This window comes from Sapajus apella, unplaced genomic scaffold (assembly GCF_009761245.1).
Source record: "Sapajus apella isolate SASKATOON/1434 unplaced genomic scaffold, GSC_monkey_1.0 scaffold14, whole genome shotgun sequence".
Taxonomy (NCBI): domain Eukaryota; kingdom Metazoa; phylum Chordata; class Mammalia; order Primates; family Cebidae; genus Sapajus; species Sapajus apella.
In genome coordinates, this window is record NW_022436954.1 from 35,839,209 (window position 1) to 35,856,878 (window position 17,670).

Consider the following 17,670-nt stretch of genomic DNA (forward strand, 5'->3'; position numbering starts at 1 on the left):
TCGATGCAAATTTCCTAAATGTGACATCAGCATCATAGGGTGATGCTATAGCGTTTGTACAAAAAGATACTCTTTTTGATCCAAAACAATGTTTTCATTTCATTTGATATGTGGTCCCAAGCTATGTCTGGTTTTGTATGCAGATTCACTAGTGATATTAATGTGTATTCATGTTCTGGAAACTCCACTTGTGAGTGGTTGTACCATTTCAGACTAGGAAAAGGTTACAGACTAGGAAGAGGTTTCCTCCCAGTATGTATTGTGAAACTTAATGAGTGTAAAGCAGTTGGTGAGTGCCAGATGAAAGGCACCATAGTGGGTAAGTACCCAAAAAAATTATACAAGCATTGCACAATATGTCATCTCAGCTGCTTTTGCTGATGAAATTGCAGGTAATTATCCCTTATTGTGGAGTTCCTCTGGAGAAAGGTCTAAAGTAGGATTGGTCTTACCTAGAACCTGGAACTGTATCTCAGTGAAACTTGTTTGTTTGGCTAGAAATTACTTTTTAATTCCAACTCCAGAGGGTAAACAAAGGTTTCTGATAACAACTAAATGAGCTAAGTAACAATTGAGGCATTAAATATATGCACAGTTTACATTTTAAAACTTTATTTCCAGATGTGCTCAAGACAGTGAGGGTAGATAACGTTTATCTGTAGGGTGAGTTCTAATCAACTGATTATGCTTGTAAGGAGGGCAATGATGAATAGGATTCTGAGCCCACAGCAAGGGTCTTCAGGAAAAAGCAAGATGAGAAATTCGCCTGACTTTTATGGCAGTGAAAACGGAGAGCTGTAGCAAAAGTGTGTCGCAAAGTTCATGCCTGGTGTAAGCCATAATTATTACAGTTAAGGCGGAGGAGAATAATGATATTCTCACACATATTGAGGAAAATGCCTAGGGAAAAGGGGCACCCAGTCCTTCCCAATCATGTTCACTTCTCTAACTACAAACATAAAATAGATTTAGTTGGATTGTTCCCTAAAAAGTGGCTTATCTGAAAATAAACGATTGAATTCTATTAAGCCACTGTTTGGTCACTAGCTGTTTGATTAAATTTAAACTGCTTTTCTTCATAACACAGAAGAGACAGCTTAAATATCTTTTGAGACAATATTTTTTAGGGGTTGGTTTAATTTCTAATCTAACTCTGAAGGGGCCTTTGGGCTTCAGAAAATTTAAAACTACAGAATTACCTTGTTCTTTCCTGGGGTCAATTAACTGGGCAGATTCTTTGCATTCCATTTGAAGCTTACTAGCTCTTGCATTTTAGCTAAAGTTTCATTTTCTCACTCAGCAGTTGAAAACCTATCTCCTTGTGCAACAGAAGCCAAGTAAGAACCTTGGGCACATTGAGCTGAACGGACCTTGGCACCATCCCCAAATGCTGATGTGCAGAAGATCCCAGTTTCACTCTTCTCCCTTTCATAATCCCTGAAAGGAAGTGTAGGAGGTATGCCAAGTTGTTATTCAACTCTAGTACTTAATCAAGCATTACCTGGGCACTTCTGAAACTTTCCAGCCTCTAAAATGAGAGTAAAAGCAGAGAGAACACAGAGTGGAAACTACTTAATCGAGAAGGCTCCCAGGAAAAGTGGGGATCACATGGCCATTCTCAGGCCCCAGTTCCTCTCCAAACTCCTGAAGGTCAGCAAGAAACCGAATCTCAGTCATGATCATTATTTTTAATGTAACACCTCATCGCTTTCTCAGGGATCCCGATATATACTAATTCACTTGTGTTAAGTGGGACTTTCTAAAAACCCAATTTCAGTGTACCTCAGAACAGATGACTCACTGCTGATCCCGCTACATTTTCTCTACTTAGGCTTTAAGCATACAAATAGGGCAACTTACTAGAGTACAGAAAAATTGTTTATGATTTAAGAGAATGTGGAGCTGGCATACAGCAACAAGTGCAGGGAATGACTTGTTTGCTTTCCTCACCTGCAAGAAGGAGGGGACTCAGCACATGTCATAAATGCCTGGTATACCAGATGACTTTGCCAAATTCTTTCTCCTTTTTAAACTTAGGAGAAAAAAAATGGATGCCTCGTTTTTTGCTACCGCTGATGAGAGTTCTCCCGTGCCCCAGAGTTAAAACGATCAACCTATGAAAATTGGAGGGTTGGGCTTTTGTTGTTGTTGTTAAAGGCCTGAATGAGATGATATCTTAATGCTTACAGCTGAGAAGCAGGTCAGTCAGGTTCCTGGGCGCTCTGTTACACAAGCAAGATACAGCCAGCCCCACCTAATTTTGTTTCCCTGGCACTCTGTTGCTGAGTGCCACATTGTCACACTTAACCCATCTGTTTTCTCTAATGCACAACAGATTCATTTCAAACAGGACAGCTGTGATATTTCAGTTCCTGATTGTAAACACCTCCTAGACCTGAAGGTAAGTGCGTGCTGGGTTACTTAGGTCTCTCTCTTTCTCTCTCTCTCTCTCTCTCTCCTCTCTCTTTTTCCATTATTTACCTAAGAGAATCACAGTGGTCTCAACTTTCCACAGAACAGCCTGGCAAGTAGCTATGGTAATCCTTGTAAAGACAAGTAGTTGTTTTATTAAGTAACTACTTTCCAAATGAGTATTTACACTCTTAAATGAGTTGGCTTTAAAAATTACTGCCAAATTTGCTAGGTTACAGAACCAGCAGAAGAGTTAAATAAAAGCCTTATTTAAAATATACGTGATTATGAAATAGAATTTCCTTGAGTCAGATCTTAGTACAGGTTTCAAAATGTTTAAAGTGAAGTGGCAGCATGAATGTAAATTGAATCTTAGATTTAAATTATGCATTTGTGTTGAAAGGTTTTTAAGTATTTTAATAGTTTTGGAAAATAATCTTCTAATAAAATAGAAGCTTTTATACATCTTTTTCAAAGGTTTTCTTAATTAAAAAGTTGGCAAACTGTTGTACAGTACATATAATTATATAGCATGATATGTGTACGTCTTACTCACATTGGAAATCTTAAAGGTTAACATGAGTTACTACAAAAAACATCCCATGAAACGAAAATGTGGTAAAGTTTCTAAAAATTGTTTTCATTTTGTGGTTATATAAGACTCTTTTTTATTAAAGGAATGCTGATTTCTATTTATTCACTTTCTATTTAATCTCTAGAGGCTGTTCCTATAGACAGTGAAATAGGACATAGAAGGCTGGAAACCCTGTGCTTGAAAATTTTGACCTAGACTATCTCTTTCAGAGACACATTTTCTTTCTAAGCTTGATGCTGTCACTAATTGTTTAAGTATTGAAGATTATTACTGAAAACTCCCAAGGTAGCAGGTAGTATGACAAACTGTGTATTTTTCCTGTATCTCTGTAGCCTAAGTCTTTTAACCACAATGATGTTCTTGGACTTCTGAAATTTGTTTTTTCTTGGAAGAAAGCTATTCTTTTCTTTTTTGTTTCTTTTTACGACAAATAAAAGTAAAATGAGAGGACTAGGTTTCTCAGGCACAATCCTTTTTCTAGTTGGTTACTCTTCCAAAACCCCCTCATAAAAGAGGCATTTTTAGAAGCATGTCTTATGTCTTCATTTATTGTTGCATTTAGAAAAATAAAAATATTGTACAAGATTGGAAAAAGACACTTGGAGTAACACTTAAGTTCTTCCTGAGATATTAGCTATATGGCAGACAGAGTTTTCTTTGACAGACAAACAAAACCCATCTGTCTTAATTTGTAGCCTAAGATCTGTAAGAAGAAATGATCAAATGCAACTTGGAGAAAAGGAAGCCCAATGTATACTCACTAGTGATTTTACTATAGAAATGTTTTTATACTATGCCTGCTGTATACCTGAACTGATTATTCTATTTAGGATTTCTGATTTTGATTCTGTTTAGAATGAATAGAATTTCTCTGCCCTTACGTGGGTTAATTACCTGACATAAACCAGAACATCTTCTTCTTTCCAAAACTTGGTATAAAAATAAGTATGACTTACTTTCAACAGAGAGGCTGGACAGAATAATGACTTTCTGCATTTAAGAGGAAGCAAAAATATGGACAGTGAATGCGGGTTTGCTTCCCTTACTGACCAGAGGTGTTTTTTGTTTTTATTTTTTCTCATCACTTTCTGCAGCCCTTCATACAAAAGTAGTAATGTGAAACCACCTTCCAGTGCCAATAACAAAGAACGTGAAAGTCGTGTTCACCCTCCCTGTGTAGAGGAGTTGTTTAAAAACAGTGACACTATGACAGCATATTTTAAAACCAGCTACATTTTAGAAACAATAAAAATATTTTAATATATACAGGAAAGTTTAGAATCTGTATTTAAAATATCACAAAGGAACTGGAAATCCTCTTTGCTTTCTCTGTTCACTTTATAGTAATTCTACCATTAGTTTTTCAAGTTTATGATGATCCTAACCCTGTTTCTATTTTATACCATTAAAATTCCTCTTAGGAGCTACCAGGTGCAAAAAAGGGCAAAGATCAGGAGGTGAAATCATGTTACCTGGTTCTTCTGATTTCTCTCCCTCTGCAATTCTACTTTTCTTTCATCCCACCTTCTGTCTGCCCCCACAGTGCACCTGGCTGACAGATGAACTTGGGTACACTCAGGCATACCATACATAATCCATCATCCTTTCAGCTTTATAAAACAAGTATATAACATAGAGTTAGAATTTGAACTCCAGAGATGGAAAGAGGCTAAAAGGAAAGCACTATATATATATAAAGCACTACACACACACACACACACACACACACACACACACACGTATATTTGTTGCCCTCTGGAGTTGCAGTCCCACCTCCATTAGGCTTTTGTTGCTTGCAATGTGCTTTGTTCAATTTGGATGAGGTCAAACTTAAGCTGAATCTCCTGAACCATGCTCCAGCAAAATTTCATGGCAGGGTTCTGAATAGCGAATAATTTCAATTCCTGGCTGCTTTTACAACTTTAAGATGAAAGGGAACTGAGTAAGTGGTGTAACCTGGCTTTCCTAGAAGCCAGGTAGCAGAGGCAAACTTGTTCCCCACTGCAATGTCAGGACAAACCGTCTTCACAAAAGCCTTATCTGTAGCTGTATTAATTTCTGAATAAGCTGTAAATATTTAATAGTATTCACAACATACTGAACTACCCCTCTCTTCCCTTTCTCTTCTTTTCCCAGGAAATAAATTATAGGCAGTAACAGGCTGCTTGGCATTTTGGGGGTGTTGATACCCTAGGTTTTAAAGTTACAATCAAAAGATGGGTAAAGAAAGGAGAAATCCCCTTGATGGTTCAATGTTACAGGAAAGGTGAAACAGGAACACAGAATTCACTTTATTCACTAATGATATGTAGATTTTCATTACAGGTAGGGAATGAAAGCTCAATGCCATGTCTATCATGTAATATTATAAGAAAACTAGAAGAACAGCTAAGGACATTCCCCCCACTCCACCCCTATAAGAAGTAACCACTTTACTAGGAAGAGAAAATAGCAAAACACCTAGGTATAGAGAAAACAAATCAAATGACATAATAATGTTGAAAGGAGCCAAGAACAATTCATGAATTAGATCACTTGCAGTAGATAATGAAAAGGACCGTTATGTTTGCTGTGACCTTTGCAGAGTACACAGGAGAGAGATGTTTCTGAAAAGGTGCATGTAATTATTTTTAAACTAAACCAAATTATATTTTAAACATGCTAGGTGAGGCATCAGGTTAAGTAAATGTTGGTGAACTACAGGTGCCAGAGATAATCATTCATGCTTTGTAAATGCTAATTGGTAAACTCCATGGTAAAATGTCCATCTAGAAACCATAATTGTTGTTATGATTTTCTTAAATTAGAGCAAAACCATATTTAGTGTATTTAGTGGATATTTTGAATATAGAAAACCCTATATTTTCAGTGTTTTTAAAAAATGGAATTATAAACTGCTCTTGTTAAAATAATTAAATTTGGAAGGCTGTACTAAAAAAACAAATGATAGGAAGAAGTTCTAAAATGCAGTTATGTACCAAATTCTATATTCCTTTGTAACTTAAAAGATGAGTACTGACTAACTTTAAATCACACATGTCAAGGTTTGAATCCCAACCCTATCTCTCAGTTACTAGCTGCACGTCCTTGGACACATTACTTATATTATTTATGCAACACTTCATCATCTGTAAAGTGGGATTAACAGGCCTTTCTTCATCATTTGTTTATTTTTGGTTAGCATTAAACAGAAAATATGTAAAGCAGCTGATGTAACAAATGTATATACAATCTAATTTTCTCACTTGTAACAGAAAAGTGAATGAAATACAAATAAACAGAATGATCACAAATACAAACACCTATGTAATCACAATCAGGTTGAGAATTAAGAGTATCACCAGCACAGAAGGTCCTTCCATGGTCCACCCAATCAATTTATCTGTTTACTTCCAGTAACAAAGCCCTTTCCTGACTTGTAGCATTGTAGTTTTTTGCTCGTTTTTGAACTTTATATACATGAAATCACATAATACAACTGGTGTTTTAAGCAGTGCATTATGTTTGTGATTATCATCCATGTTGTCAATTTTCACTATCTGAATATACCACAATTTATTATCCAATTTGTTACTAACGAACACTTAGGTTTGAGGTTCTTATAAATAATGCCACTATGAATGTTCTCATATGTCTGCCTGCTTTTCAAGTAGACTTTTCTTAAGTGAAAACCACAGGGCATGGAAGATTATATGTATTATACGGAAGTATTATATGTATCATAGATACATATAATAAGTTATGTCATATGTGAGAAATCATTATGTAAAAGTGTACTTACAGCTTAAAACCAACACATAACTAGGGGGACTGTTTAGAAGCTCTTTAGATCCTAATGAAAAATCAACAAGGTTGAAAATATTTGTAAAAATTTCAGACAGCTGTTGAGAAGTGACAGACAGCACAGGAAGTAAGAAACAACAGTCTCACATCCTCCCTTTTCCTCTCTCAGTCAGCATGGAGGCTTTTAGTGAAAAATAAGATTCAATTCAAAGAACATGAAATCAGCACACAGATTTTATTGCTTGAGAAAAAGGTCTAATTTTTTTGAAAAAAATAAGTTTTCTATTAAAATCACTTCAAATTTTGGCCTTGAATGAGATTGGAATCAGTTGACTTGGCTTTGAATATTGCCTCTTCCATTTACCAGCTTCTGTTACTAGCCACTCTGAGTTTCAGTTTTTTCATCTTTAAAATGGCCATAATACAATCTATTGTTGCCATATCAAGGAATTGTTCTAAGGATTAAGATGATACTATAAACTTTGTAACTGAAAAGATGCTGTAGAGATATTATATTTGAATATTAAATGGAGGTTAGCATCTATTAAAGTGTTTACTTTCAGTTACCTAAGTCATCCTATTCAGTCTTCAGAATGACATTCAGAAGTTAGGCTATTACAATGATGATAAATCAACTGCTTATTATAATTGTTATTTTTCATGAGTTATTTGTAACAAAAGCTAGAATTTTAACATAAATCTGATTTAAAAACCTTTTCCCATGTCATCCTATTTATGTATTGTGTCACTTCCACACTTAAGAGGCAGAATGGTGTGCCTGGATTGGAGATCAGGGCCCAATTTACAATTATCTAGCATATTTTTCCACATACACACCCAAACATATTCTTCTTTTATAAAATAAGAGAGTAAGATTAAAGAGTATCCTTAAAGCCAGGGGACTTCTGAATCTCCCCAATTAAGAATTAGGTAGCAAGAAGGACATCATGAAATGAAAAGTGTGAAAAAGGGATACATTCAAATTCAAATTCAAATTCAAATTCAAATTCAAATTAGATACTAATAAAATCTATTCAAGGGCTTTCCTGACTGACTAACTTTAAAAAACTAATATATGGTACATTTCATGTATAATCAGTAATGTTATTTTCATAATAAATATTTCAAATGACATCTTTACAAAGAATGTATTTTCTTGAATAGATTGATGAAATAAGCCAGCTCTACACGTGGTCTATATTTACAATATTTTTAAAATTTTACTTAATAGTTTATATACATGTTTTAAATATATGTGTGTGTGTGTTTATGGTTTTCTTCCAACTTTTCCCAAGCTAAATGATCTTTGAAATATATGTATGGCTTGAGAAAGTATTTGCATGGCATTTCCCTAGAAGAAAGGAAGGAAGGAAGGAAGGAAGGAAGGAAGGAAGGAAGGAAGGAAGGAAGGAAGGAAGGAAGATTACATGGAAAGCAATACTCAGTGGCACTAGTTTAAGTACATAATCAAAAGTAAGCAATTTTGGAATAAAAATATGATAATATTATCTCTATATTATGTCTAGACTTTTATCACTTCAAAATATATAGATCCATTTAAAAACGCAGAATATTTTATTAAGTAATTCAAATGATGATTATTTTCTTTCAGATTCCTTTAAAAAGAAACCCAGTATCAAAGAAGGCTACAATGTGCATCTTAGCCAAAATTCTGTTGATTTCAACTTTGTTTTATTCACTTCTATTGGGGAGCCATGGAGAAGAAAATCAAGAAAAAAGCACAGCACAAAGCATTGCAGAAGCTTTTAAAACCATAGAAAATAAACCTATTTCTTTGGAAAGTAAAGCAAACTTAAACTCAGAAAAAGAAAATAGGACCACCTCAGATCTCAAGGCAAGTCATTCCTCTCCTTTGAATCTATCAAACAAAAGCCATGGAATCACAGATTCATCCAGTAACTTGTCAGCAGAATATTCTTCTGGCAGTGTAAAACCCACATCCACCATTTCTGCAAGTCCTCCTTTGATCCATAGCTTTGTTTCTAAATTGCCCTGGAATGCATCTATAGTAGATGAAGATCCTTTGCCCTTCTCAGCACATCCCAATGCTACACCTGCTCTATCTTCAGAAAAATTCACGTGGTCTTTGATCAGTGCCACCACAAAAACTCCCGATAACAGTTCCATTACAGTAAGCATCCTCTCTTCAGAACCAGCTTCTACATCTGTGAACCCCTTGATAGTGGAACCAAGTGGATGGCTTACCACAAACAGCGATAGCTTTGCTGGGTTTACCCCCTATCAAGAAAAAACAACTCTACAACCTACCTTAAAATTCACCAATAATTCAAAACTCTTTCCAAATACATCAGATCCCCAAAAAGGTAAATATAAATGGATTTAACTTTCCTTTTGTGTGAAATTGAAACTCCAAGTAAGTCAGGCAGATTAATTCTAAGGAATACACTATGATAGAAAAACAGAAGAGGATACAATAACACAGATGTTCTCACATTTGAGTGATGATCATTATAGTCACTAGAAATAGTAAAGCAGTTTTAGGTCTTCAATGAACATATACTAGTCATTACTCTACTGGAGTGTAAGGAGACAATGGGAAAAAATGTGAAGTTAGGTTAGGTCAAGAAAAGATGGAGACTGAAGCAATGGTATAGTTTTGAGATACTGGATAACAATTTTCAATGAATCTTGAAAAGACTACCTGAAATTTCACAAGTTCAAGTGAATACTGTACAACTGAACTTTAAAAATATATGTTTACGAGTTAAAAAAATCGAGCAAAGTAAGTTAATTTATAAATTATCTGTCACCATCACAAACAATTTATTACGTGGACATTTTTATGTTTCATTTAAGGATTATGTCAAGTTTTTCCATTTTAAATATAAAAATGGTTTTATCCTTTTCCATAAAATGAAAAAAGATAACTAAGTTTTCTCTTTTCTGTTTTGTTTTTTTTTAGGTCAAATGTATTTCCCCCCCTTGAAACTCTTTTGTAATAACAGTTTGTTTTCCTCCAAGAACTCACTCCCAGTGTGGCTTACTTAAGGATTATATTAATAATGTAAAAACCAAATCATATAAACACATTCCTATTTGAATGTTGTTGCCAGTGTGTAGGAAAAGTTTTAGATTCTGAAATCTAGGCTTTTTATAACACCATGATCAATACATTGCATGTATAGATTTATTTTAGCTATAATTTTAACATATCTTGACATTTATAAATGCTTTGATATGCTATTAGAAAGATTTTAAAAAAATACTTCCTCTCTTTTGTCTATCTAAACCTAGTATACATCTTGAGAATACTGAGTACTTATTCCTACCATTGCTTTTTTATGTAAAGAAAATTTAGTTAACTTGCTTTTCTTTTATTTTAGTAATTATTTTACTGTACCTCAAAATGAAAATTAATTTTTCTTTGAAATAAGATTTTATATAGAATTGCAGACCCAGCAAGACCCTTTGGCTACCTAATTAATGAGTATGTCAAGAAAAGAGACGAAAAAAAGTAGAGAAAATATACTAAATTTTAGTTCAGAGAACATTTAGTTTATTGAAAACTTAATCTTCAAATAAGATACTGAGTGAAAAGAGTAATACAGTCAAATTTTGAACTCCCTTTAGCTCAGGTATAGACAACTTTTTTTGATGTGCAAGTAATTGAAGTTATCTTGCTTTGGTTTATTTGTTGTATTTGGAAATAACCTCTATTAGATATACTAATTTTTCCTTGTAGTGACTTCTTGTTTTTTTTAATTATTCATTTTCTATTATCTATTAACTCCTATTGGCTTTTAACCTTTGAATTATTTATAAAAACAAGTGCAAAGTTAATTTCATCATTAAAGTTGAACACTGACATTAGATCTTAATGGAGTATACACACCACATTTCAGTACTATTGATGTTAATAAGTAACTAGACACCATTAGTTATAAAGCTAAGACTTAGTAATATTTCAATGTAATTAAAAATAAGAAGTGTGGTTTTATCAACAAGTATGTTTACTAATATATCCCAAATAGTACTTTATAAAACACACACACACATGAACAGAGAGAGAGAGAGAGAGCGAGCGAGAGCGAGAACAAAGCACATCATTATCCAGTTTAAAAATGTTAAACATTCTTTGGTATATGGAAAGTTCACATGTGTAGATTTCGGTTCTTTGAAGAATTATTTTATATTTCCTTATTTTATTTTTTTTGTCCTGTAGAAAATAGAAATACAGGAATAGTATTCGGGGCCATTTTAGGTGCTATTCTGGGTGTCTCATTGCTTACTCTTGTTGGCTACTTGTTGTGTGGAAAAAGGAAAACGGATTCATTTTCTCATCGGCGACTTTATGACGACAGAAATGAACCAGGTAAAAGCTATTTTCAATACTTCAGCTGGGCACAGTGTTTTTAATTAAATAAGGATGCCAATGTTTATTGCATTGTCTAGAAGGTAATTCCAAAAGAATTCATATGAATGAACAAACTAAAGACTTATTCTGATCCACCTTATGTTTAACAAAGAACAAAACCAATCTAATTACAGACCTGTGAGTGAAATTTTAAAAAAATTTGAACTGTTGCTCATTGCCTCAAAATTGGTTTTAAATAATAATCAAAGAATCTAAAACATATATATAAAATTGGAAGATAATGAATGGCATGACATTAGGAAAAAATGATCAGTTTTGTTAGCAAGTGACTGCAAAGCTATTCCTTGCCATTGATAGATCACTAAGTAGCAATAATTTGAACAAAGATTGATTCTAATTTGGAGCTCTTTTAAAGTTTACAGATACAGCAGCCCTCCATTAATCATCATGAATCTCTAATTTAAAGTATCTAAAAGTTTCACATTTGCACACATAAAGTCACAATGTACCTTAATTCAGGAATTTTCCACTCATATGATGGAAAAGGCCAACCATAATATCTATGAATGAGAAATAGATATACTAAAAATAAATTTGTCAGTTTGTGCTTTAATAACATAATATCAACTTGATATTTAATCTAATGCCTGTTTCATCTGTAGTTTTATACTTCAGGGAAAAAAAAAACCACAACTGTTTTCTGGTTTGCACAAAAGATTCTTGTCACCATAATAAATAGTTAAGTGCTTTTGGTGGGTCTCATTGATGAAGTCTTACTGAATTTAACTTTTGATGAGTTCAGATATGGCTGATATATTTCTTATATTCAGAATCAAATCTGTTAATTAGAAATGTAACTGAATTCTAATTATGGGCTTCTAGGAACTCATATAAAACAAAAAGTACCTTTCCTCAAAATTAAAGGACAGGATTTGTAACAGTGGTTTTCAAACATATTTTAGCCTTAAAATCTTGCCTTTACATGTAATCTCATGCAAAATATCAATAAAAATTGACAAAATCTAAACTGCTGTGATAGAGGCATAAAGGAATAACTCAATCACAACAAATGTTTTACCCCTCAAAGACATTCTTGAGATATCTCTCCCAAAGACCTAAGGTTCCCGGGAGCCCAATTTGTAAACAGATGGCTAAATGAATAAGTAGATAAGCAAACGATAATAACTAAGTGAATAAATTACCATTTAATTAATAATTAGTCACTGCTTGCAGTTCCTTAAGATACTAAGTCCAGTTTTTCTTTGAAAGTGAATTCAAGATCATTAGGAAATAACTTTATTTAAAAACAAAACTAAATGTTCACATTAACAATCAGAAAACCTCTAGTACATGATAACTTGAATCAATTAGAAGAAAACATAACCTCCCACAAATGTTTCTTTTTATCTCCTCCACCTGAAATGGGTTAGCCATCAAGATATTAAGATATTTGGTAAAATAATAACATTAATTTAAAAATTACTGAGTTCACTTAAAAATTTTATGCCAGAAGTGACAAATTATGAACATGTTGACAAGGCTCTGAAATCACAAGATTCAAAAGTCAATGAGGCATTGTCTACACTTCTTTATACAAGGTATTGATATACTACAGTGGTCTCTTCCTTAGTTCCTTTACTTTGAGTCCATCAGCAATAAAATTTTGGAAGTAAAACTGTTCTCTTAGTCTTATAAAAAATGTAGCTTGAAAAACATCTACGTATTTAAAAATTTAAAACTAAAATCTAAAAAGCCCTTATAAAAATCCTTTTATTTCCTCACCTAGAATAATACCTATAACTTAGTGAATGCCTGAACATGAATCTTTCAGACTATCACTATGAAACAATATTATTTTGTTACTTTTTTAGTTCTGCGATTAGACAATGCACCGGAACCTTATGACGTGAGTTTTGGGAATACTAGTTACTACAATTCAACTTTGAATGATTCAGCCATGCCAAAAAGTCAAGAAAATGCACATGACGGCATTCCAATGGATGACATACCTCCACTTCGTACTTCAGTATAAAACTAACAGGAAAAAGGCGTCAAACAGCAAGTGTCATCTACATCCTGGCCTTTTGACAAATTTATCTTTTAAAAAGTTACACAAGATTACTGTCATGTGGATTTTGCCAAGGAGAATCATAAAAGCAAGAGACCAGTAGCAAAGAAATGTAGACAGGAAGTATCATCCAAAAGTTTCTTACAATTTTTGGCCATCCTGAAGCATTTTGTAGCCTTAGTTTGTATTTTAGTATTATTTTCCTATTAGAAAATATTTGTGAGATCAGGTAAAACTAAAAAATATTTCACCATTATAGCCCTGCCTGATAACTTAATAATAAAAATTATTCTACAAAAAATTTATAAAACTACATTTATTTTGGACAAAAAAAAAAAAATGAAGTTGACTCTTTACTGCTCTGCCTGAGGCCCTAGTGCCATAATTCAGGATTGGATTTTCTTAAAGGAAAATTGAAAGGGTGTTTTTTTTTGTTGTTTGTTTGTTTTTTTAATTTTGACCTAAAGCTAAAAAGAGGACAGCCCAGGGTTTCTATTACTGGGAAATTGAGGCAATAGAAATGAGAGACCTGTATTCTAGTACATTATGATTTTCTCAATCAGCATGCATATGATCAGCCCCTCGAGCTGCCAAGCTGATAATGACAACATTCAATAGGGCCATGGCAAGAAAGCTGACCCAGGAAAGTAATAGCTTCTTTAAAAGTCTTCAAACATCTGGGAATTTTAACTTAATACACCTTAGGCTTCAATTATTTGGGTGCCTTAAAAACTCAGTGAGAATCATGGTAAAGAAAAAAAAAAGTTAACCAAAGAATATACCTGTACATAATTTGTACAGTTTTAAGTTGTTAGATGGGAACAGAGTTTCTTATATATTATACATTATTGTTCAATCATATATGTAATAGATTCTGCATCTCTAAATGTACGAAGCATAAGGTTAAAAAAAGATGAATGGAAGTATCAAACACACAACTTTTTGCTGAGCATCACTTTCACAAGCCATAATATAACCTTAATTTGGAGACTAGTATGTTTCAGTTTGTTTTTAATTAACACCTACCTTTGGTAGGAAAAATATGTTCCTTATGTAGGAAAGTCTAGGTTTTAGAGATTAGAGGATGAGATCAAGAGTTAAATTCCCAAAGAAGTGAATGTATGGAGAGGGCAAACAAAGCAAGTACCAACCTAGAGGCTTTAATGTTGAATTGATTCATTGTGTGTGTGTGTGTGTGTGTGTGTGCATGCGCGCGTGTGCACACGGACAGAAACACAGAAACAGCTTCAGAAAATAAGGGCTAGAAAGTAATGAAGAATGTACTTACCCCATATTGCCATAAAAATAGCAAAGAAGACTGTCCCACCATTATCAAACAAATATGTCACCTGAATAGAAAACAGAAATATCAGTCATGTAAATTGATAAAATAATCCAGTGAATACTGTTTGCACTCAGGTACTATGATTTTTTCCCCACACAGGATCATATTATTGTATAGTATGGAAATATTATATATGAAATCCTTTCATGGGTCCTGCAACTATTTCACGTGATTTTTCTCATGGGGAGGGGTGAAGAAAAATTAGCCTTCTTTTCTCCTCTCTTGATTCCCTTTATAACCCACCTTCGTTTCCAATTATAAATGATTCTACCACCCTGTGGAAGTATTTGTACATCATGGATTGCCAAACTACAATGAAAGTTGTATGAAACTAGTTTTCAGGTGAGGCATTCGTAGTTACAATTCCTGTTAGCAAAACTTCTAGAAGTAGGGAAGTTGAATAGCTTACCCTATTCTCTCATATCTTTCAAAATGTAGGATGGGTCCAATAGTGGCTATAAGATGTAATCAATCCTATCTTAATTTGTTTTAAAAGTTTCATAAATCACTGGACACTTATGAAACCAAGTGCTTTTTAATCAGATATTAACTGAAACTTCCTAAAGAAGGAGGCATAGTTTTATAATGTTATTGAATACAATTTTAAGGCTGGTAAGTGTTGTTTGATTTTAATCAAGTATTAGTTCAATATATCTTTGCTTGTTTGCATTTGCATAATACCCTCAGTATATACGTAAGTTAGTGAGAGAAATTAAATTAATACACTGAAGGCAAAAAAAGTTTGGCCAGCACAAAAATTCATAGAAACTACAGTAAAAATAGAGAACTGGTCCTCACAGGAGGGTGAGGACAATTATGGGCTAAAGAACAGTTATAAGGAAAGTTGGAATGGAATGGTGTTCTCCTTGCCCAATCTGAAGTCCAGAGGGTGCTCAATGGCAGCATTAAAACAATAGTAATATATATTTCAGTTGTTACATCTGGAACAAACTGCAAAATATATGTAAAGCAAGTCATCATAAAACGTATTTTTCTATAATGTGGCATTATTGATAATATCATCATAGAAAAATGTGCTCCCTTTGAAGGCTGGTGGATAGGTGCAAAATATCCCATATGGCTCTGAAATTTTATGTTGGTTAAGGCTTAGTATTTCTAAAAAATAGCATAAAAATTTGGTTTTCAAAACATGCATCAGTGTACACATAGGAGAGAAAAGGATCATAAAGAAATTCTCCCACAAAGCTCATAAAATTATACCCAGCAGGGAATCAATAGTTTTTTCTCAAGATGTCCCACAGAGACACCTGAGGCTGCTGAACAGCTGCACAGCTGTCTGTTTTCCTTTGTAAACCAACATCATACAGGAAATAGACTCTTAGAGTGTTAGAACAGAGACTTTACACATGGGGATTTAAAGATCACCAAGAAATAATGCCTCTACCCTGCTCTTTTAGAAAAGTGGCAAATAAAAAGCCACCGTTAATAACAATTTGTTGCATGAACTTGTCATAGTTTGTGTAGTATTTTCCTTTAAAGTGCTTCTCTCCTTTTTTTTTCCTTGCTAAGTTTGCTTACAAATCTTTCAGGCATTTTAAGTCAATACATTTAAACATTAACATTTTAGAAACACCTTAATAAGATAAAGTTGGAATACATGTAATACTCTTGTAATATGGGATTACATACATCTAATGGGAGATAAAGATGGAGCATTAGAGAAGACTTAGAAGCTTGCTCGAAGGAAGAGTGCGACATTGTATAATCATATGTTAGATTTATCAAGCTATTACACATGGGATGTGTTATGATATGGAAAATCATAGAGACAACAAGAACAACTAGAGGTATATGGTTATAGCTTGAGGTGTTAAGGGCTTTATTTAGGGTGCTGACATATGAGCTGCTGGATGAAAGTGGGAAAAAGTGAAGGAAGAGCCAAGCTTACTGTGAATGGCTCAAGATTAGATCATGGGTGACTGACAGGAGAATTAAGTGAGAAGTGGCCCTCTGTTTAATAGGACAAGAGCACTGAAGAAACTCCATTGAAATATTGAGAAAATATATTTATATTTTGAAGAAATTCCAGATGAAATATTGAGAAAATTCCATAAGCAGCATACCAGATTTTTCTAAAAGTAGAAAGAATCTTGTCCTACATATATAATTACACATATAATACATTAAATTATTTTTATTAGAAAAACAGCTTGTTTTTATGAATAGAGGGACCCATGGCAGGCATTTTGTTCAACATTGTTCATGTGACTAGGCATAATATATAAAGAAGGTAGCAAACTTAGCCTCAAAGCTTGATTTAAGTACAAACTGTCCATTTTCTTTGACACCTGATTTCTCTTGAAGAGCTGAATGTCGCTACAAATCAATAAATGTGGGTACTGTTTAAGGAGATCTATTTCTTATTAGGTTGGAAGCAGAATGTCTACGTTTTCTCCATGATAGCTGCTGGGTCTTGGTCTAAAATTGCCTGATAGGTTCAGAAAAACATAAGGCTCTAAAAAATGCCACTTATATCCTACTGAAGTCCCTTCAGGATAGGAGAACAAAGTGCCACCTTGGCAGATTCAACCCTGCATGCAGGGCTATTACTGGAGATTTGGAGGGCAGGGAGTCAGAATTGAGGCTGGAGGTCACTCCCTTTCACACCCTCATTCCTTAACTCTTGGGCATGGTAAAGCCTGAATAACCATTTTATTTGCTGAATCTGGGCAGAAGCTAGATAAAAAATGAAGTCTTGATTAGCCTATTCTCCACATCTTTTTAAAATGCAGTCCTAGAAATCAGAGTCACTGGAGGAGCTTGTTATCATGGAGAGTTTTAGGCCTTATCCTTGACCAATAGATTCTAAATTTCAGGATGTGGAGCCCAGGAATCTGCTTTTTAACAAATGTTCTAGATGATCTGATGTACAGTCTTATGCAGACTCTGATGAAGTTTTTTTTGAAAGGAACAGCTTCTCTCCTACTTCTGTTGTAACCTCAAATCAGTATGCAGTCTGAGGTTCATACTGGGTATTGAGTAAATGTTTGTTAAACAAATTTTTTAAAATAAAATTATTATGAATAAGCTTTAACTTTAAGGGGTTGAGTCATTTTTCAATTATATGAAAAACAATGTAGGATCTTCTA

General features: G+C 33.8%; 2 protein-coding genes across 3 annotated transcripts in view; one reads left to right on the plus strand and one right to left on the minus strand.

The window, feature by feature from the left end:
* ANO3 (anoctamin 3) overlaps positions 1-17,670 on the minus strand; it is a 173,086-nt gene that overhangs the window by 59,113 nt on the left and 96,303 nt on the right. For both annotated transcript variants that reach the window (XM_032283712.1, XM_032283711.1), the window contains one exon: positions 14,504-14,564. In XM_032283712.1, the coding sequence (XP_032139603.1) occupies positions 14,504-14,564 (61 nt within the window). The remainder of the gene's footprint in view (positions 1-14,503; positions 14,565-17,670) is intronic.
* On the plus strand, positions 80-15,210 carry MUC15 (mucin 15, cell surface associated). The gene is made up of 4 exons (XM_032283713.1): positions 80-2,401; positions 8,403-9,135; positions 10,995-11,144; positions 13,019-15,210. The coding sequence occupies exons 1-4, from the start codon at positions 2,180-2,182 to the stop codon at positions 13,177-13,179; spliced, it is 1,266 nt and encodes a 421-aa protein (XP_032139604.1). The 5' UTR covers positions 80-2,179; the 3' UTR covers positions 13,180-15,210.